This window comes from Hermetia illucens, chromosome 2, assembly GCF_905115235.1.
Source record: "Hermetia illucens chromosome 2, iHerIll2.2.curated.20191125, whole genome shotgun sequence".
NCBI lineage: Eukaryota > Metazoa > Arthropoda > Insecta > Diptera > Stratiomyidae > Hermetia > Hermetia illucens.
Genome location: NC_051850.1, coordinates 128,257,037 through 128,275,432, shown reverse-complemented (window position 1 = coordinate 128,275,432; position 18,396 = coordinate 128,257,037). Strand labels below are relative to the sequence as shown.

The 18,396-nt window shown below is 35.2% G+C and overlaps 1 protein-coding gene across 14 annotated transcripts in view; it reads right to left on the bottom strand.

The window, feature by feature from the left end:
* The window catches only part of LOC119647524 (hepatic leukemia factor), a 111,162-nt gene that overhangs the window by 71,761 nt on the left and 21,005 nt on the right, over window positions 1-18,396 (bottom strand). The window contains exon 1 of one of the 14 annotated variants that reach the window (XM_038048505.1): window positions 4,272-6,456. The exons of 11 other annotated variants lie outside the window; for them this stretch is intronic. In XM_038048505.1, coding sequence (XP_037904433.1) covers window positions 4,272-4,815 — 544 coding nt within the window. In that variant the 5' untranslated portion in view covers window positions 4,816-6,456. Of the gene's footprint in view, window positions 1-4,271; window positions 6,457-18,396 lie in introns of those variants that run through there. 2 more of the 14 variants (XM_038048508.1, XM_038048506.1) reach the window with 2 other exon arrangements.

The following is an 18,396-nucleotide window of genomic DNA, read 5'->3' as shown; positions in this document are numbered from 1 at the left end:
AGTCACGCTGATTTCAAGACAGAATAAAGTGACGTTTAGATGCCTCTGCCTTAGAGAGTTCATGGACCAAAACAGTGGGAGAAAATTTCTTCCCTATTGTTCCGATCCGCCATGAATCCCTAAACAAAAATGTTCGTCTCTTATCTTTTCCCCATTCCGCTTTCAATCAGGCTGTGGAAATCGTTTTCAATATTACCATATACGATAATGTGTAACAAGGAAACTGACAGTTCTGGGAAAAATACAAGATCCAGCACAAACGTTCATGATGCAGTAAAAATATTCGAAAACGGAACTTGACCAATCACTAGCAAAATATATCGGACCATGGAAATACCAATATCGACTACTCTTTGAGCCGGAGCTAATCAGGTTAGGAAAAGTTGCCAGCGGTGAAGATCAATTACCAAATCTGACCAAGAAATAGCTACCCCTAAAGTCAATTAAAGCTAGAATATATCCTGTTTGCCCTGCCCCCTCTCTGCTTCTCCGTACTGGCCAGTTAACCGACAATAAACTTATCCTTACGGTTATAGAGGCGAATATATTCCGTACCCATCCTCGACGAAATACGAGCAAGCGATGGAATGCCAGATTATCCGCGCCGATGATAATTCACAAGGTAAAATTGGCCTAACTATTCATCCAAAATTCATATTGGAGACAAGTGAATGCAGACAATTTGAATCTTACTAACCGAATACTGCCCTTAGCGCAAGCTATGGCTACAGAAAGATTAGCATACCCAACATAAAGCGGTGTTTTCTTTCAAAATAGTCAAATGGCAGAGAACAGATTCTTTCAAAACTCTTTGTTTGAAAAATTTGTAATAAGGGTGCCGACAAGTGGAATTGATAACTTTTTTAGAATGGATCTGTTCAAGCTGTTCAAACTCTTTGTTCTTTAAAATAGAAAATTGGTAAAACTCTTTTTCCAGTAGGATTTTTTTCAAGCAGCTTAAAACCCCTAGACCGAGAAAAAAATCAAATGCGAAAATATGGGATTGTTTTTTTTTCTGTAGCGATCGGTGAGCAGTTCAAACCCAGCAGCTATAATTACTTCTTGTATGCGATGAACGGATATATATTTAGACCAAAGACAACAAAAAACAAAAACATGATTTTAAATGCCATGCAAGAAAAGCCATATATAAGCTCGCTCATCATTTTGCTAGTCAGTTCAAGAAGGTAGGTCTCACAATACTCTCTAAAATCACGTGTCTTAGCCTCGTTCATTTTAGGGCGTGCCCTATGTTGGGCGCCATTTTTTAAAATTAATTCCGATGTTTTTTATTTAAAGTACCATAAACTTTTGTCTTACAAAATTTCTCAGCCTCGAGAGCTCTCATTATGAATCTTAAATTAAATACGTTACTCAGTACTGTATATTCTACTTCTATTTTAAAATAGAGGTTACATGTTTCTTTAGAATAAATATGAAGCATCTTCTATTGAGTAGGAAGGATTGAAAAAAGAACTACTCCATGTAGTTTAAGGCGCCAATTTTATGCAATCACTTAAAGAGTGCCTGAAAGCATAATATGCAATGGGTATTTTGGTAATCATTGTGCATTAAATTTTATTTTCCAACTAAATTTTGGAATTATCTTTTTCTTTTTAGTTTTAATTTTTTTCTAATTACTTTTGTGTTATTTTTTTAATTATTTTTACGTTCCATTAAATAAATATTCAACATGAATTCAATTCTTTTTAATTTTTTCTAATTAAAGTTTATTTTTTATGTTCAATTTTTCTTTTATTAGACTGAAATTTTTTAATATGAATGCATTTGTTAACAAAAATATGCGAAAAATAAGCACACCAGTTTCTTTTACTTTTCATTAGCATTTTAATAACACCTTTACTATCTCTTTTTTTCTTAATCTTAATCGTTTAGTGGCAAAATCATTTGCAGAAAATTAGCAAATTAAAGTACACAAAAATTATTAAGGTAATCAATGAATAAAGTATTCCTGCACAAATGGCGAAATCAAGCCTTTTTTTCAAATCCTCAAATTGGCGATTGAGTCCTAAGACCAAGGTTACCTGGTAACTGCATAGCTGACTTTAAATGTTAAGGGTATCGATTGAATTTATCTTTTGGCACTCTACAGAAACTGCTTTTAAAAAGATTTTGAATACGGGTAGTAAGTGCTCGTTCTATTCGAATATTAAACAGAAAACTTCAATTTGAGTCCACTTAGCAAAGAAACTGATCACTCTAACCCACAATTGGTATTAATTCAAATCGGTCTAAACAAAAATAAAAATGCAGAAGATAATTCTTTGAACAGTTTAATCGTTAAACGTGTTTAATCTTTTCAATTGTAAAAAAACATAAAAGAATAAGATTCCACTGAATATTGGATAGTTTTTCGTCTCCCTTATTTCAATTTTCAATTCAATTGAAATTTCAAATTTTACAAACATTTCAAAAATTCTTTGTATCAATATAAAATAAATACTAATGTGTACAAACAGTCTACATAGTATTCAATTCAATACAGTTTACTTTCAGTTAAAAAGGTTTCCGGTGAATATTTTCTTGAAGATATGTATTTAAAAATCACGTTGACTACCATGTGCCCTTGATGGCAGCAAGTGCTCCGAGTCCAAACGAGATTTCTAATTAAAATAAACATTGTAAACAATACCATTTCACGTGAGCTACAATGTCCAAGTAATATTCAATAATATTTCTATATGAGTATCTTCTAGAGAAATTTATTTTCCCCGTTCTTCATTTACATAAGTACTTTTCCAATTAAACCACTCGTAAGAGTGAAATCAAGAATTCTTGAATTGATTAACGTAATATATTCTAGAAGTGGAAGAATTAAAGTGCAGAGCTTCATGGATATATAAATAAACTTGAAATAACTGAGAAATGTAGAAATCTGGTCATTTGATCATTTTTGGGGGATGGAATGTAACTTCAATTAGCTTTCGTGGTAAAATAAATTTACATTTCTTTCAACAAAATAATATATGCTGTTCTAAACCTGATTTTCGTATACATATGTTTCAGAACAGGTTATTGTATTAAAATAGATTATTCTTAAATTCGTTAAATTTCGGAAAGTTTGCCACAATTTTTAGACTTTTTCATAAAGAAAACCATTCTAGAAACATTTGTAAAAAATCTGAAGATATAAACAAGTGAAGTAAATTTTTCAAAAGCTGATTATAGTATTTCAATGTACCAAAACGACGTTAATTTAATCTTATAGGCAATTTCGGAAATTTACACCATATAATAGCGACTGATTACTAATTATCTGTTAACGATAAGAGTGCTCCAAAAATTTCTAATCAACCTTGCTACTTGGTGATAAAGTTAAAATCGAAACCATTGCTAATGCTCATATCTTGTCTTAGTTGGCATATTGGGAACATAAATTAATGTTGTTATCAGAAGGAAACTGGAGGAGAAACCATACATTATAAATGGACTTGACTTTTGTATTAATAAAAAATATATCCTGAAGAAGTCAAATAAAGTAATCATCACTCTTAACACAACGAAAACAATTCTTCAAACTAAACGTCAGGACAGACTAATCATGTAAGATGAAAGCATGGATATGGATGCGTGAAACGAGAAAATGCAATTATCTGCCAATATCCCTCGTTTCAGCAAAAACTAGTTTTAAAGATTGAATAACCCAGTACTGTTCAAACTTGTTAAGTTAAGCTAATTCCACAAAATAAGTTGCGCTATAAAGGAGATTGTTCTTTTTTTGCATTTCACTCAAATATTTTTTAAATATTCTTCATTTCAGTTTCAATTAATTTCTTCAAGTAATTTGAATAATTGAAAAAGAAATTTTCAAGCGTTGTTGCAATTAATTACTCAGTGATAATATTAGGAAAGTTTCTGAGAACTCCAAACTGATTGAAACATTGTATAACAATTTCACATGCATGACAGATTCGTCTAGCAACACCTTATCAGGTGCTGTTGTACTAATGCACTGCAAATTACGATTGCAGTATAGAAGGGGGGACGACAAAGTGTCGATGCAACCTGTTGTTAAAAAAAAGCATCCGCGTGGCCTCAATGAAGGAATCGCTCTCCCAAAAACATTTATATCATGCCTTCAATCGGCGCGGACTTCCTCATGATAACTGCTTCAAACCGATAAAGCAGTGACAGTGTTCACTTTGATTTTCTTATCTCTATATGGAAATTATACTATTACACTTGGATATGTTAGCCGTGTTTTCACGATATTAATAACAAGAACGAAAAGAAAAAAACGAAAACCATACCATTTAAGTAAGCATGATGTCGCCAAAGTTGCTGCACTTGAAACTGTGTCCACCGCGCATTCTCATCACTAGCGCTACCACCGTTGCCACCATTTTGTTGATTATTACTCGTATTATGATTAGGGGTGTGATTGTTATTGTTGTTATTATTATGATGCTGTAAATGATGTAAAATCTGACTTGGCGGTGGTAAATTCTGATTTAGGTGACTGTTCGGTCCTTGTGATGGATTATTGCTTCCATTATTGCTATTACTGCTATTACTGTTATTGTTTGCATTATTACTTAAATTTATTGATTGAGTGGTAACCCCATTATTACTGGTAACTAAATGCGGTAAGTTGTGGACGACTTGGAGAGGTAACGTATTAAGAGGTGGCAATGGTGCAGGTGGTTGCATAGAATTCAGAAGTTGCTGCTGCTGATGCTGCTGAACATTCTGTAGAATCTGAAGATGCGGTGATGAGGTTGGCGCTGGTGGACCAATTGATATAGTCTGTTGTGGTGGCAACTGATATTCCATCCTCATTGACGCGGATTTCATTAATAAACCTTCCTATACACAAAAATGATTTCCCTTATTGTCCAGATGAATATCACCTTCAGTGTTTACTCTCACTAACAACAACACTTTTACTACAAGTTCATTGCAAATGCGTTCACTCCGTTCAAGAATATTTAATTGTACTATGTATCAGCTGATATTAAACACCATCCACCTCAATTCAACTCGATAATAAACATAATAACATCATACACTACTCGAGATTTATCTTTCCCATATATTTACTATTATCTGCGCGAATTCAGTTCATTCTTCGAAACGGCTAAAATACACTTCATCACAAAATTCTAGTATTTCACGATCATTACATACAGCAATAGTACCATTCATATGTAACACATATGTAAAATATCCAGAGTAAAAAAAATTGAAAAAAGTTTGACCTTGTACGTGTTATCCCATGCGTTTCAAATGATCACTTCGATTAAATACAACAATGTGTCGTATATACATGTACTCGTACGTAGATTGTTGCTGCTGTTGCTATTAAGTTTAGCGGCAAGTTAAAAAATCTAAACTCACAGAGTAAAAGACATCTACGAAACCGAACGACAAGGCAGCAGAAACAGATACACAGCCAGCTCAGAACTCACTATATACGCGAACTTAATATGTTATTCCAGCACAAAGTCTATCTGTAGTGGACTATTCCAACTGTTAGAAGCTTTTGCCGGAGAATTAGAATATTTATTGCTTCTGCTGCGATACACAGCAAAGGAATCGCACTAAAGTATAAGCAGGTTCTCAAACGCTTCTCCACTAATGATCACTAGAGTCAAATGTTCAGTTTTTTTGTCGTGTCGAAAAGTGGTAACCTCCCGAGTCCACGCTATCACAAATCCTTCACTTTCACTGAATCAGAGTGCACACAACTCGAATATCCCTCCGAGAAATTGGCGGGAAAGCTAGTCCAATTTTTGATTAAGGAACACCGATCAGATAAATTTGTTAAGTTGCAGTATCTTTCTGTAACAAGCTCCAATAAATCCAGGCATGGAGTACTTGAAACTGGAGGGCCGATAGTCCTAAAGATTCAGGTTCGCCCAAAAAGTAATTGTCAAATCGTTAAGGTTACTTTAAGCAGTATAGTCCCCTAAGGCTTTGGGGCAGAAATCCTTGCTGTTATCTCAATATGTGCGGACGGAACGATCTGCATGCAAATATCACCACGATAATACGAGAGTGCAATGCGACAAAGTCACTGAAAACGATGCAATAACCCAAACAACTGAAACCCGAATGAAGTAAGAGTTAGAGTTGTTGTTAGTTGTGAAGTGGAATCAGAAAATTTCTTCTTCGTCTTCTCTACAATCGCCTCGAGTTATAGACGGAAGGGGCCTAAGAGCCACCTCTCAAAGCTACGTGTATCGCGAAAAAGTATCTACATGTCCAAGTAACCGCTGTCGGACTTCTTTTTGCACCGCTTCAATTCTACCATCTCCACTCACAATTTCTACGCTAGTTTAGTTAACTTAATGCCACTACAATAAACAATACATGGAAGCCAAAAGCGACCTGTTGTGTTTTCGGCTATGTATCTCAGCTGTTCCGAGTCGTTCCAGTGTAGGCCAGGTGTGGGCTCAGCTATTTCACTTGAGCCCATCCGCACGGTAAATAGATACAAAACTTAGTGTAATCAAAACGCGAGACGAGATAGGCTAGCATACGGGGCTCACATGTGCAAATTCCGTATTGTGCTTTTTTGGTGGTAAGATTCTCTCGCATTCAGCGGAGCGCGTGATAGAAATTCGCATTTTGAAAGCCTCAAGCCAAACTCATCATTTATTATTGCTAACTTCCATTAGTTTGCCCCCTTCCTCCCCTATCCATCGATTCAATCATGTTATCATATGCTCAGACTATTGTATTAAGCTTTTATCTTTCGTTCTCTAGGTAACTGGGAGTTGGGAGGTTTTCGCCAATGTAGCCTCGCGTTATTTATTTAGTGTTGTTGCACGGGCCAGAGTTTTCAAGAAGCTTTTACAGTGCTGCATAGATTGTGGGAACACATGTACCTAGCACTGTTCATACGTATGTATACGTAAAGTAGTTAAGTACAGCGATAGAGAAGCTTAATTCTATTGTAGCCACTTGAGAGCTCCAGTCGAGGATGTACTCATATAATGTGCTGTGCATATTTTCACTAATATGTCATTATTGGTCAGTATATACACTTGATACTGAGCTTTCGCATCTATATATGGTCGAATTGTCATAGCAAACCAGCTGAAAGAGATGATGTTGATAAAAACAATAGATATCTTTACGGAAACGCTATAGCAGTGTGAGAAACGCCTCTAATAAGTGTTAGAAAAGTGTTGCCAACGGGGATACTTTCATATTGCTATGACTATCAAAGGGTTGCAGTTTTATAGGGAGAAATACCTAGCGTTTCCATAGCAAAAACCAAATCAACAATGAAGTATGTAAAAGTATATCAGAGAGCTGAGAATATCGAATTCACTTAATTTACCATTCAAATCAATTCTAAAATCATACTGATAAGTAGTTCAGGGCACAATTTTCATTACTAATTCAAAGTTCGAAAGAGGCATTGTTTGTAGTATGGATATATAATGCTATCATTGGAAAAGACTGTAATTAATCCAATTTAATAAGCCTAATGAATTTAGATGTAGCAGTTCGCACTAAAATTTGGAAAATAAGAACGAAATGAATTTATCGGGGAAATAAATGAGCCACTTCAGATTTAGTGAATCAATTTTACAGCACCCCTCACCCGCGGACGGATGGGGAGGATTGGAAAGGGGAAAAAGACTAAAACTCACCGAGGAAGAGGACAACTGGTCCTCAAAATACATATACCGGTAATAAAGATCATTTTAGACTTCTCTTTTTGTGGCTCTGTTACTAAAAAATAACCCGGACAAAACGCCATTTTAAGTGCAATTAGTAAGGGAAAGGGTTCCGCGACGATAATTGCATGACCAACAGGCCTATTAAGGATACGAAAATAACCCCTTTTTGGGCCACCGTAACTTTTTAAGAGGGGACAACCGCTACAAGTTTCTAGGAGAGACCTTTCTCTTACTACTTGCTGCTTACTTCGTATCCTTTTACCAAATTTCATAGCAAACAATGGAGCTGCTTTTGAAAAAAGTACCTGTGACAGACAGATAATGAACTGATTTTGAAAAGGGTTAGTTTCCCCCAAAAACTTAAAAAGAAAGAGAAGCAAAGGAAAGAATGTAGGAACTGTAGAAATTAACAATTAATGGCGGTGATTTTTTCATATTTTTGGAATCAGTAATCTCGGAAAATGAGTTCTGTTTCCCGTAAAGTTTGTACTTGCTGACCGTTTCCTTCCTTATTTCGCTACCGATGCCATACTTAAGCTCTATTTGGAAAGGTTATATGTAATTGAATTTTTTTATTTGATTCAACGCAGGGATATATTTGGAAGGAATGTATTTGTATTGGGGTCCTCCTCCTCTAAAAATTTAACCATGTAGTCGTTTTGGATAAGGTGGTTTTTGGTGTTGGTGAAAAAGGTAGACGGACATCTGACTGTCCGACCGACTTTGATAAGACTTTGAAACCTTGAAAAAAGTGAAAAAACAGTAACTGAACATTTCCTTTGAAAACGAAAACTCAGAATCAAGCAAAGCCTACAAAAACTCTCAAAACGATTTACTCTCCCTATAGAACAACATAATCATCAATCAAAAATGGATAACGCGGAAATCACTTCTTCCTTACTGGGAACCGGAAAAAAATGAAAATGAGCTGTTAAGAACGTCATTTTTGTCTTCACGTATTATTGATGAATCTTCTTGAGGGGATTAACATATTATTAAGCCCCTCAAACAATAAGTTCAAATTGCGATGCACTCCTCACTGCACTTAGACAGGGAATCCCTATAACCCCATCACAGCCATCAGTGTATATACTACCGATTCTTTTGTTAGAGCAATATATTTCAAATTTCAGTATATTTGTATTACAATAGTTTTAGCAAACAGTTTAAAGAAATCTCAGTAAAAAATATCGTTGATAAGCACGTGCTTTAAATACACAATCAAACCTAAAAAATTTTGAAAAAATACCGACCACTGGCCTTAAATACCGTTAAAGTTCTTCTTACTTGGCGTCTTCTCAGACCTGGGTAATGCACGAGCAACGCAATATAGACAAGATAACCTAACCACAAACATTTGAAAACGGTGTCCGTGGCTAAGCTTATAACCGTGTCCGGCCTATTCGGGCAGACTCCGACACAATTGTGCTTGCAAGTATCGTCACAAAATATATTGACCCTACTTGGGTTATCTAGCCTACAAAAAGTCTAGCAACACAGGGACTAGCGGCCAAAAACCGCGTACGATCTTCGTGGGCCGGACCAGAGAACTTAGCCCTCTCTGTTAGATTGCCGGGACGTCGTGCGACAACTAAAATCTACAACTACTACAATAATACATTACAAAATCTGACAATACTATTCTAGATAACATTTTAGGTGAATGTTCAGAGTGGCATTTATGGGGATAATCGAAATTATACAAAAATATTAGAACAGGGTCCTAACTGGATCTAAATTCAGGAGACTCGTCCCCTGCTAAAACGCAGGCTTGATGGATGTCTTTGCTTCCACTGTCCTTTGGTGCATGCTATCGTGCTTCGTATTTTCGATTTTACTCATTGCAGTAGCTCAATATTTGAGATCCTGAGGGAAGTCATAGCAATTTTCTTAAAATTTACTGCAAGCAATCTCCTCAGAAAACGCAACTATTCCCAAATAAAAATTATTGCTGTAGTTGCTCAAACCAATCAAAGCTGCAAATCGATAGTTTTTGGTCAATATACATATAATAATATACTCAGTGCCAATAAAATCATTAACCGCCTTCGGTCACGCTTCTCTGCAAGGCAAAGATGAGGCGGCGACTGGTGAGTTTGCCCCTATTTGGGAACGAATCCGACAGCAACAAAAAAAAATGGAGTTTGTAAATAAAAAGAGCAAATTGTTTCACCGGCGTTAATTTTTTATTTAAAACTTAGTTTTATTTTTTTTGTCTGCGTATCGTGGTACAGAAGATAGAAAAAAAAAACTAAACTTCAAATTCGGTGTGAACTTTTAGGTTGTCCTGTATATACGAATAAAAAGAGCAGATTGTTTTTTAATTAGGGACAACCCTAGTAAATTTAATTGCATACATCGATATTTCGGGAGCCAGTTCCTTCCTCAGTGCTTACAGAATCGGGGGTACCTTCCATGTAGCCAATAGCCCACGGTCCTTCGGGCACTGATTGATTCAGAGACCATAATCAGAGCCCCACCGTAACTGGCGCAGTAGTACTAGTTTCTACTGAGTGCAAGTTCAGAATTCGTATCAGTGGATGCGAGGCCTACCTAACTAAGGGGTATGACGCCTGAGTTGTACAGCGCAGCTCTACGTTGTGGGCACAACCACAACTACCATGAAACTCCCACAAGGGGGCCGACCGCGAATAACCAGGCCAGTACATCTTAGAGGAATTCTCCGGGGCGATCCCGTTCTCATAATACCAGATGACCTCCGGTGAGACTTCGTGGCAAAAGCCACTTGAGATGAGTCCCTTGCAGACTCGAGTATCAAGGGACGGCACCCCCCAAAAGGAGATTATCTCTAATATATCAACCTGATATATTATTATCTACACAACGTGCACAATCTATTATATATTCATACAGAGGAAAAAACCCTTGTTTACCTTATTGTTGTAATATGAATAACCATTAAAGTCTTGTCATAACATGCATTTGAAATTAGCTTATTATATGATAGTAATCTTAAAGTATAGGACTTCGAAGTCCTAGACTTTTCTGCATTTCATACTTTAGTTGAGAAACACAGGCTTTATGTTTATGTTAGTATTTGATACCATTACTTCAAACAGGCAATAGCAAAGTTTGCACGATTGAATCGAAGTGGCTATGATTTCCTAGGTTACTTCCATAGCCAAGTTTTTCATTTCATTTCTATTGGCTGATCAATGTCATTTTTTTCTCAAATTTAAGATGGTTATGACAGATAATTTTAAAAGGTTCACATTTTCACAAAAAATTATCAATCTCATTGTGGATGGGTTAAGAAACTAATTTTGTTGCTCAGCAATTATGTCAACATTTTATCAATAAAAATAATAAAAGAAAATAATTATTAAAAATTTAATCGGATGTTTTGACATTGGTGTTTATTGAAAAAAGGCACAGAATTCTTGAGTAAAAATCTGTGCAAAGAAATTTTGGAAATTATATAAAGAGAAGTTCAAGCGTGAGGCATTCCATGTCATTAATGAAGTATCAAATGCATAAGCATTCGCTTTTTTCATACTTTGGGTTCATTTTCGATTTTGTAGTATTCAATATTAATATAAATTTGTATTATAATTAGACAAATCCCTTGTAAATATTAAACAAGATAGACACTAAAGCTTTAATTCGTCGAACATACCAGACCAAATTTCCTGCCAGGAATTTAACTAAGCAGTTTTAAATAACCAACCATTTTTCACTATTGTGTATGCTGGAATTTTCCGGAAGGACAGTTTAAAAATAATAACCTTCTGTCGCGAGGAATAAGTCTAACATGCTACGCTCGGGTGCACCTCATATAGTATGTGAGATTAACAACTAGATTTCAGTTCAGGGTTATGGGAAGCTTGTCAATCTGAACTTTTCAGTCACCCTAATTTTAGTCGATCCTCATGTACAGAACTAGGAAGATAACAATCTAGCTTACATGAGAGAAGTAGAAAATCGCCGTCACACTCCCAATCGACGTAAAAAAAATTAAGTATTTCATCTTACAAATCGGACATACCGAGTCAAACTGTTTATTATGGCACGCGCCATCTATTCGCAAAAGGAAAGGTTTTGGTCCGGTTTAATCAACCAGCAAAAGCAAACGGAAGGCGCGGAGAACTCCAAATATATAGCAGTGGATTAATGAAACTGAAGAATAATTTTCTATGATAAAAAAAAAATATAAGGAATAACAAAAATAAAAGTAACAGATATAATAATAATAATTCCACCACCTATCTTATATTAATCTATAACCATACGTTAAAAAAAATATCCAAGTAATATACTTAGCCCATGTGAATGATTGCAAATTTGTCTGCTTTTGAGGTTTTTGTCGAATTAAAGACTTACCTGGAAAATAAAAAAGAAACAAAACAAAGAATTAACCAAAGTAAATTATAGAAAATGTTTAACAAATAATTTCTTTAACAGTTTTAATTGAACGGTGAATGAATAAAATGATAAATCGCAAATAAATCTCTTCTCACTTTCATAACATAAACTATGTAAATGTTGTAGATTCATGGAAAAAAATTACATTATAGATTACCAGACATTGGAAATGTTAACGGACGTACTCGTCATGATGATTATTAGAATACTTAATAGTGGATTTCAATCATTATGCAACAAACATATGCATATAATGAAAAATTGATTTTAATGGACAACATTATTGTTAAAGAAAGTTTAGAGTGATCGAAATGGATACCTGTTGGAATGGTTTTTCGCCCAGCATCGGAAATGCTGATGGATCAAATGCATAAATCAAATATCTAAGTTCGGTAGCCATTGAATAATTACAAACTAGGAATTGGCTTTTAAAAGCAAAGCTTAGTTCTTCTAAAACTATATATAGTCTATGGTTGAACACTTAATTCATGAATTACAATTCCAGTTATATATCCCTCATTCGGAAAAATGATACAATTTCAGAATGTTTCCTGATTTTTATTCTAAAATTCATTGACTAGTAAGTTTGATTAAATTAATAATCAGAATGGAATAAAATAACAAAAGGCTTAGTGTAAACCAGGTCTTCTGGATTATAATGGCCTTAACACTTGTAACAATACTTCCTTTATTCACAATTTAAGTAATGTAAAGGGTACATATTTGTTGTTTTCTTTTTAAATGCTCCAGGCACGTAATCGGTGCTTAGCAAAGACAAAATAATAAAATAAGCTCCGTTAGAACCTAACAAGAAGATACATAAAAATGGATCATTTATGTATTAATTCACAAATGCTGCATCCCTTTAATGAAAAACTCTAAAGGCCATCAACTTCGTCCCAAAACAAAGAATCTCAAAGCCAACGCAGTATCACCTTCAGCAGTCTGGAAATCTCAGGTTTTTTCTGAAATAATCCCTTAATCTCAGAAGTGTGAAACAATTGTTTTTCGCGACCATATGAGGATTACGCTGAAAGTAAGGGGCGATATGACCGCCTTTTCCCACCAAATCCATGATACGCCCATTTCACTGAACCTAGGGGTGACGATAAGCTACCGTCTTTTCCACGTATCCCATATTTCGAAAATTCTGCAAATCCCTGTATCTCGTCCTGAAATACAGGAATCCAACGTCCCAGATGTAAGGTGCTCTGTTACAAAAAGGTTATCAGTTCTTTCCTAATTTTTGGCTTCATCTTCTGATCTGATATTTCCCCGTCCTAAATAGAAAGTCTCCGCCTGCGAGAATCTTTCATCCTCTCCTCCTTCAGTGCCTTAAGATCTACAAGAACGAATTCCAAATACATTTCATCATTTGATATGATAACAATTTCCGGATTCATGATAAGCCTGAAAGTAGTAGCAACGAGGATGCCGGAAAAATCTAACTCGGGAATAAGTTCGAGTATGACAATAACAGTCGTGAACTATGCTCAGGGATTGCTAGATTTTAATCCTGTTGAGTCCGAAATTTGGTTTAAAATACTCATACAACCACTTGCGCGAACAACTAATAAAGCGGTTTTTGCACCAGTACGGAGGAAAAAGGAAACACTCATGGAGAGCACCCACTGCAGAGTCTCTGGGACACAGTAATTCGAGAGCCACTGGTGGGAAGCCTGGGAGTGGCATGCCCACCATTTGTTCATTTCCTTCAACATATTAACATCCTCGTCTAAAGCGACAGAGACACGGATTATATTTTTTTTTCCTTCCATTTTCATTGAGACTATGCTTCAGTTTCATTATCCCCACACTGAATGCTCTGCAAGTGATAACATGACAGTAGCGAGACAGACCACATGGGGAACACAGTCATTCATGACGACTGGGATTTGAGCACAGGACAACGAGAGTGAGAGGTTAATGCTCTACTCTCTCAACCATTGTTCTAAATTGGTGGTCAAGTAGAAAACTCTAAGTTTGTAGAGACAAGACAGTGACTTTTGGCATTTATTTCTTTAGAGAGCCCTTGGCTCTAGATAAACATACTTTGATGCTACTTTTTATGGGTATTATAAGGGGTTCGAATATGATCAATAGCCCACATGAAATGGGTGATATAGTGATATCGTTAGAATATTATACAGTATTTTCCGGTTCGTTTGGGAAGGGAATGCAGGGCCAAGGAGCTCTCCCACCCTGTAACTCCGCTTGCGCATCGCAATGACGATTGGTCTACCAATAAGTTTAATAATGATACGAATATAGGAACTTTTCGTCCCCGCGTAACTTTTTAAAGAATAGTGATGGCTACGGGTTTTTGGTGGAGGTAGAAAAGGGTTTTTTGTGGAATTGGCAACTTAAATTTTACTACGATGATACCAAAATCCTCCCCGGTTTTTCAATGGCGTTTGAGAGTGATATCTCTCTGCATCTCCCTTCATATCCTACTTTCCCTCTGCGAGAACGTAGTTAGATATTATTACATGAACATAACACCACTAAGAGGTACCGCGATTTTTTAAGGGGAGTGACTTCAGTAATTCTTTCACTCGATTAGAAAGGAGGGAATCTTCTCTTCCTTCTTCAAATCTCCCCCATCCTCGGCTTCTCATGGCATAGGAAAATTGAAACTTTGCGATGCTGATGGGAGGAAAACTCCACTCTGAAGGGCCGTAATTTTACGTAGGAGCCACTGCCACGAGTTTTCATCGGGATAGAAAAGTGGGTGATCTCTCCCATTCCCCATCAATCCACCCCGTTCACAGATAGGGTTGTTTAACATTTACGGGATTTATATTATTCTACCAAATTCCAATTTTTATATAACTTAACAGTAATTTATTAATAGCTATTATTTAATGCACTTGAAGCTCATATTGATGCTTTCCTGCTCATTAGCTACATTTACAAAAATGGATACGTCTAAATTTCAGACTTCGTTGGAAATTTCCGTATCAAGAATGTGTAACACTCTCGACTCATTTAATGATTCATAAAAGGTCCGAATGGTGAGCTAAAGTGTAAAACTTATTTACCAACTTTCTTTTGAACGTAAAAAGGTTTACAGATCGCAGGAATAATTTGTGTTTGCAAATTTCTGTATGAGTGTGTCTGGGTATTCCCTTTATTTAAACTGTTATATGGAAGCTGGAAAAGTAGGCACTCCAAAACTGAATCTGGTTGAAATGCGGAAGTTTAGCCTATTTGAAACCCAATACGATTGGATCTAGTGAAGCAGAGCCCGGTAGTAACTGGTACTATGATATACAGTTCAGAAAATGTTGTGTTGATCATTCAAAATAAAATATGTATTCCGAAATAGTTAAGAAGGTGATTTAGTTTCATTAGTGGAACTTTCTTCTTTTTCGAATCATTTGCATAATATGTCGTCAGAGACATTATTAAGAAAATCAATATGATGATGAAAATCTAAGACTTTGTGCCTGATTCTCATTACTTTCAGAAATTTCAAGGAAAAAGTAACATAGCCAAATGTTAATGAATAGGGTTCGAATCAGAAGATTAGATCAAATCAACACAATCGGTCGATCCTAAAAACTTCCCTCCGCGCACCTCTTTTTCATAGACCCCTCGTCTTGAAAGCTCACTTCCAACCCAGTTACCAGCTCCAACTTTAACCATTTCCCATTACTCTATCTTGAAGCGTTCAGATTTGGTGTACTCGTACAAGTCGTCAGGTAAGCACAAGAGACCGTGGAATTATTGCTTCTTCTTCCTACATCTTGCGACCATTTCACTTTTTCTTTCACTTGAACAAGCTCGATCACGATCCAAGTCTTCGGCTATAACCATGCTTTTACCATCTCTTCAGCGTGATACAAGAAGACGGTAAAGTTGGTTTTACATACCACTAAATTCGCATAGTCACTTGGTATATAGGCACTTGGAGAAAAGATGGAAGAGAGAAGTAGTAGGTAGGCGATAGATATGGATCTATATACATATATACAAAATCGGTGGGTCTGTCTGTTTTTTATATGATCTAGAGTTACCTGAAGACCTGAAATGAAATCGAAAGCATTTTACTATCCAGTCGTCTTGTCTTATGTATTTCCGTCTTTTCGTGCTGTCTTTTGCAATCTTATAGTTTCCACGATAAGTCTGTTCCAATCACGGTGGTTACTTTATTCTTTACACTTCGCTTGTTGTATGTTTCACTTTCATCATGAAAGTAGGTAATGAGTAAATGAGGAACTGAAAATAGACGGCGCTTGAAGCGTGATTTACGGCATGTATTTCCCATTTTATCACTTTTATTTCATTCTATTCTACAACATATATGTAAATTCCATAGAAAATATGTAAAAAAGACACCATAAAATTGGTTATCGAAAAAATCAAATATCTATGAAACGCATGCAAAAAGATATTGTGGAATACAATAGCCAAACGGTAGCTTATATTTTCGATTACTTTTATCGACTTGAAAATGGATAATTAGAGCTCCTAGAATTAGAGCACCAATGGTGCTGCAATACTTCAAATGACTACATAAAAAGTAGTTTCTCAAAAGTGTTGGATTTACTCTACTGCTTACGCCGATTTATTTGACTATGCTTCCACCTAATATACTGAGCATCCCTAATCCTGGTAATAATATAGGTATCGATGGCATTGAATTGCCAGGTTTAAAAAATTCAAAATCGTTAATACGAAGCTTCTGCTTGTTGCAGAAATTCATATGTATATAGACATCGCAAATATTACTTCGCGTCTGCCTATCGGGTATATAGTATAATAAAATACAATTTCCCATTCAATTATCACCTAATTTTTCCTATATGGATGATGACAACTGCTAAAGAACTCTTCCCTTTTTCAATCTGAAACTATTTGGAGCATCTTTTCTCCACTTTCTCTTTTCGGCAAATGAAGTGTGTCGGCTTTTTTTTCACTTTGTGGAAAGAACTGAACCTGAAGATCTAAGTATATAAGTGAGTTTTCGTCATTCCGCGTATGAAAGTATAATAAAAATGTGGCACAAATAAATTCGGGATGCAAATCAAATTCAAACAAAAAGTATACAAGTGAAAGAAAATTCCTTGAAGGAAAGCTAAGGATCAGTATTCATTCATAGCTACGATGCTGTATTCCGTATAGAAATACTATTTCGGTTTCGTTTTAGGCCCTTGAGTGAATGAAAATCAGAACATTATGTTCGTTATTTATTATTACTCACACACGAAACTCATAAAATTTTCTGAATATCATAATAATCCATAACCATTAGCATATAATACACATTTTCCTTGTTTATTTAATATACCTTATCAATTCACACTTGCTCTAATAGAGCAAACTTTCAATTTCATTTCAGAGACTCGAGAAAAGATTTCATTTTCATTTCCGGAACCTGATACAGTGTGCGATGGTTTTTTTGGCATGAACCAAGGCAGATAATATCTATTAATTTTGTATGAAAAAGTGAAATGTCCAAGTGTGGCAACTTCAGAAGTTGAGACCAACATTTCTTTTGGCTAACGTATTTCAATTTGGGGCATCGTCAGTTATTGAGGAATGAAGAAGATGGATTTTCCTATTTGGACCGTGAAAATATCTTCTATGATTTATACCCTTCATTGTGGTCATATGCGATTTAGAGAGAAATAGCTTATAACAGCGAAATAAGATGTTATTGACTTGAGCCAATAATTTTTTCAAAGTAATTTATGGATAATTAAAAAACTGCAGTTGATAATTACTACTATCAAGAGTGGAATGTAAGTCTTATCTGAGATATTGTTGATAATAAACTCATTAGATCATGGAATAACTATTAGTTTACCGGACTTAGTTATTTTTAATTTCGTATTGAGAAAACATGACATTGCTAAAAATATTTTGAATTTATTGCTAATATAATTTCTGAAATAATATTATGAATTAAAAAAAAAGTAAATATCTAAACGATTTTCAATTAGCGACTTATTTTCAGGTAACTAACTTTAGAAATTGATTGAAATTAATCAGAAAGAGTTTACATATTATTTCGTCATCTTGCATACATATTATTTTAAATTTAAATATATAAAGTAGAAAACGTTGCCTTTTTGATGTTTTTATACCCTTGCAAATAATTGATCTACACTTTAGGGGATCAACAAGTGTGTTTGCCCAAAAAAATGTAGCATTTGGAATTTGTTTTTATTTGGATAAATAATGTACACATGGTGAAATTTTGGAAAGAAAATATTCGACACCCAGCAAAAATTTCGTTAAACTACAATTTGCTAATTGTGAAAAAAAGAAACAAAAATAAAATTTAACAAAATGGCGGTTTCAAGAAATTAATTTTGCTCAAAAATTATTTTAATTTAATTATTTATTTAAT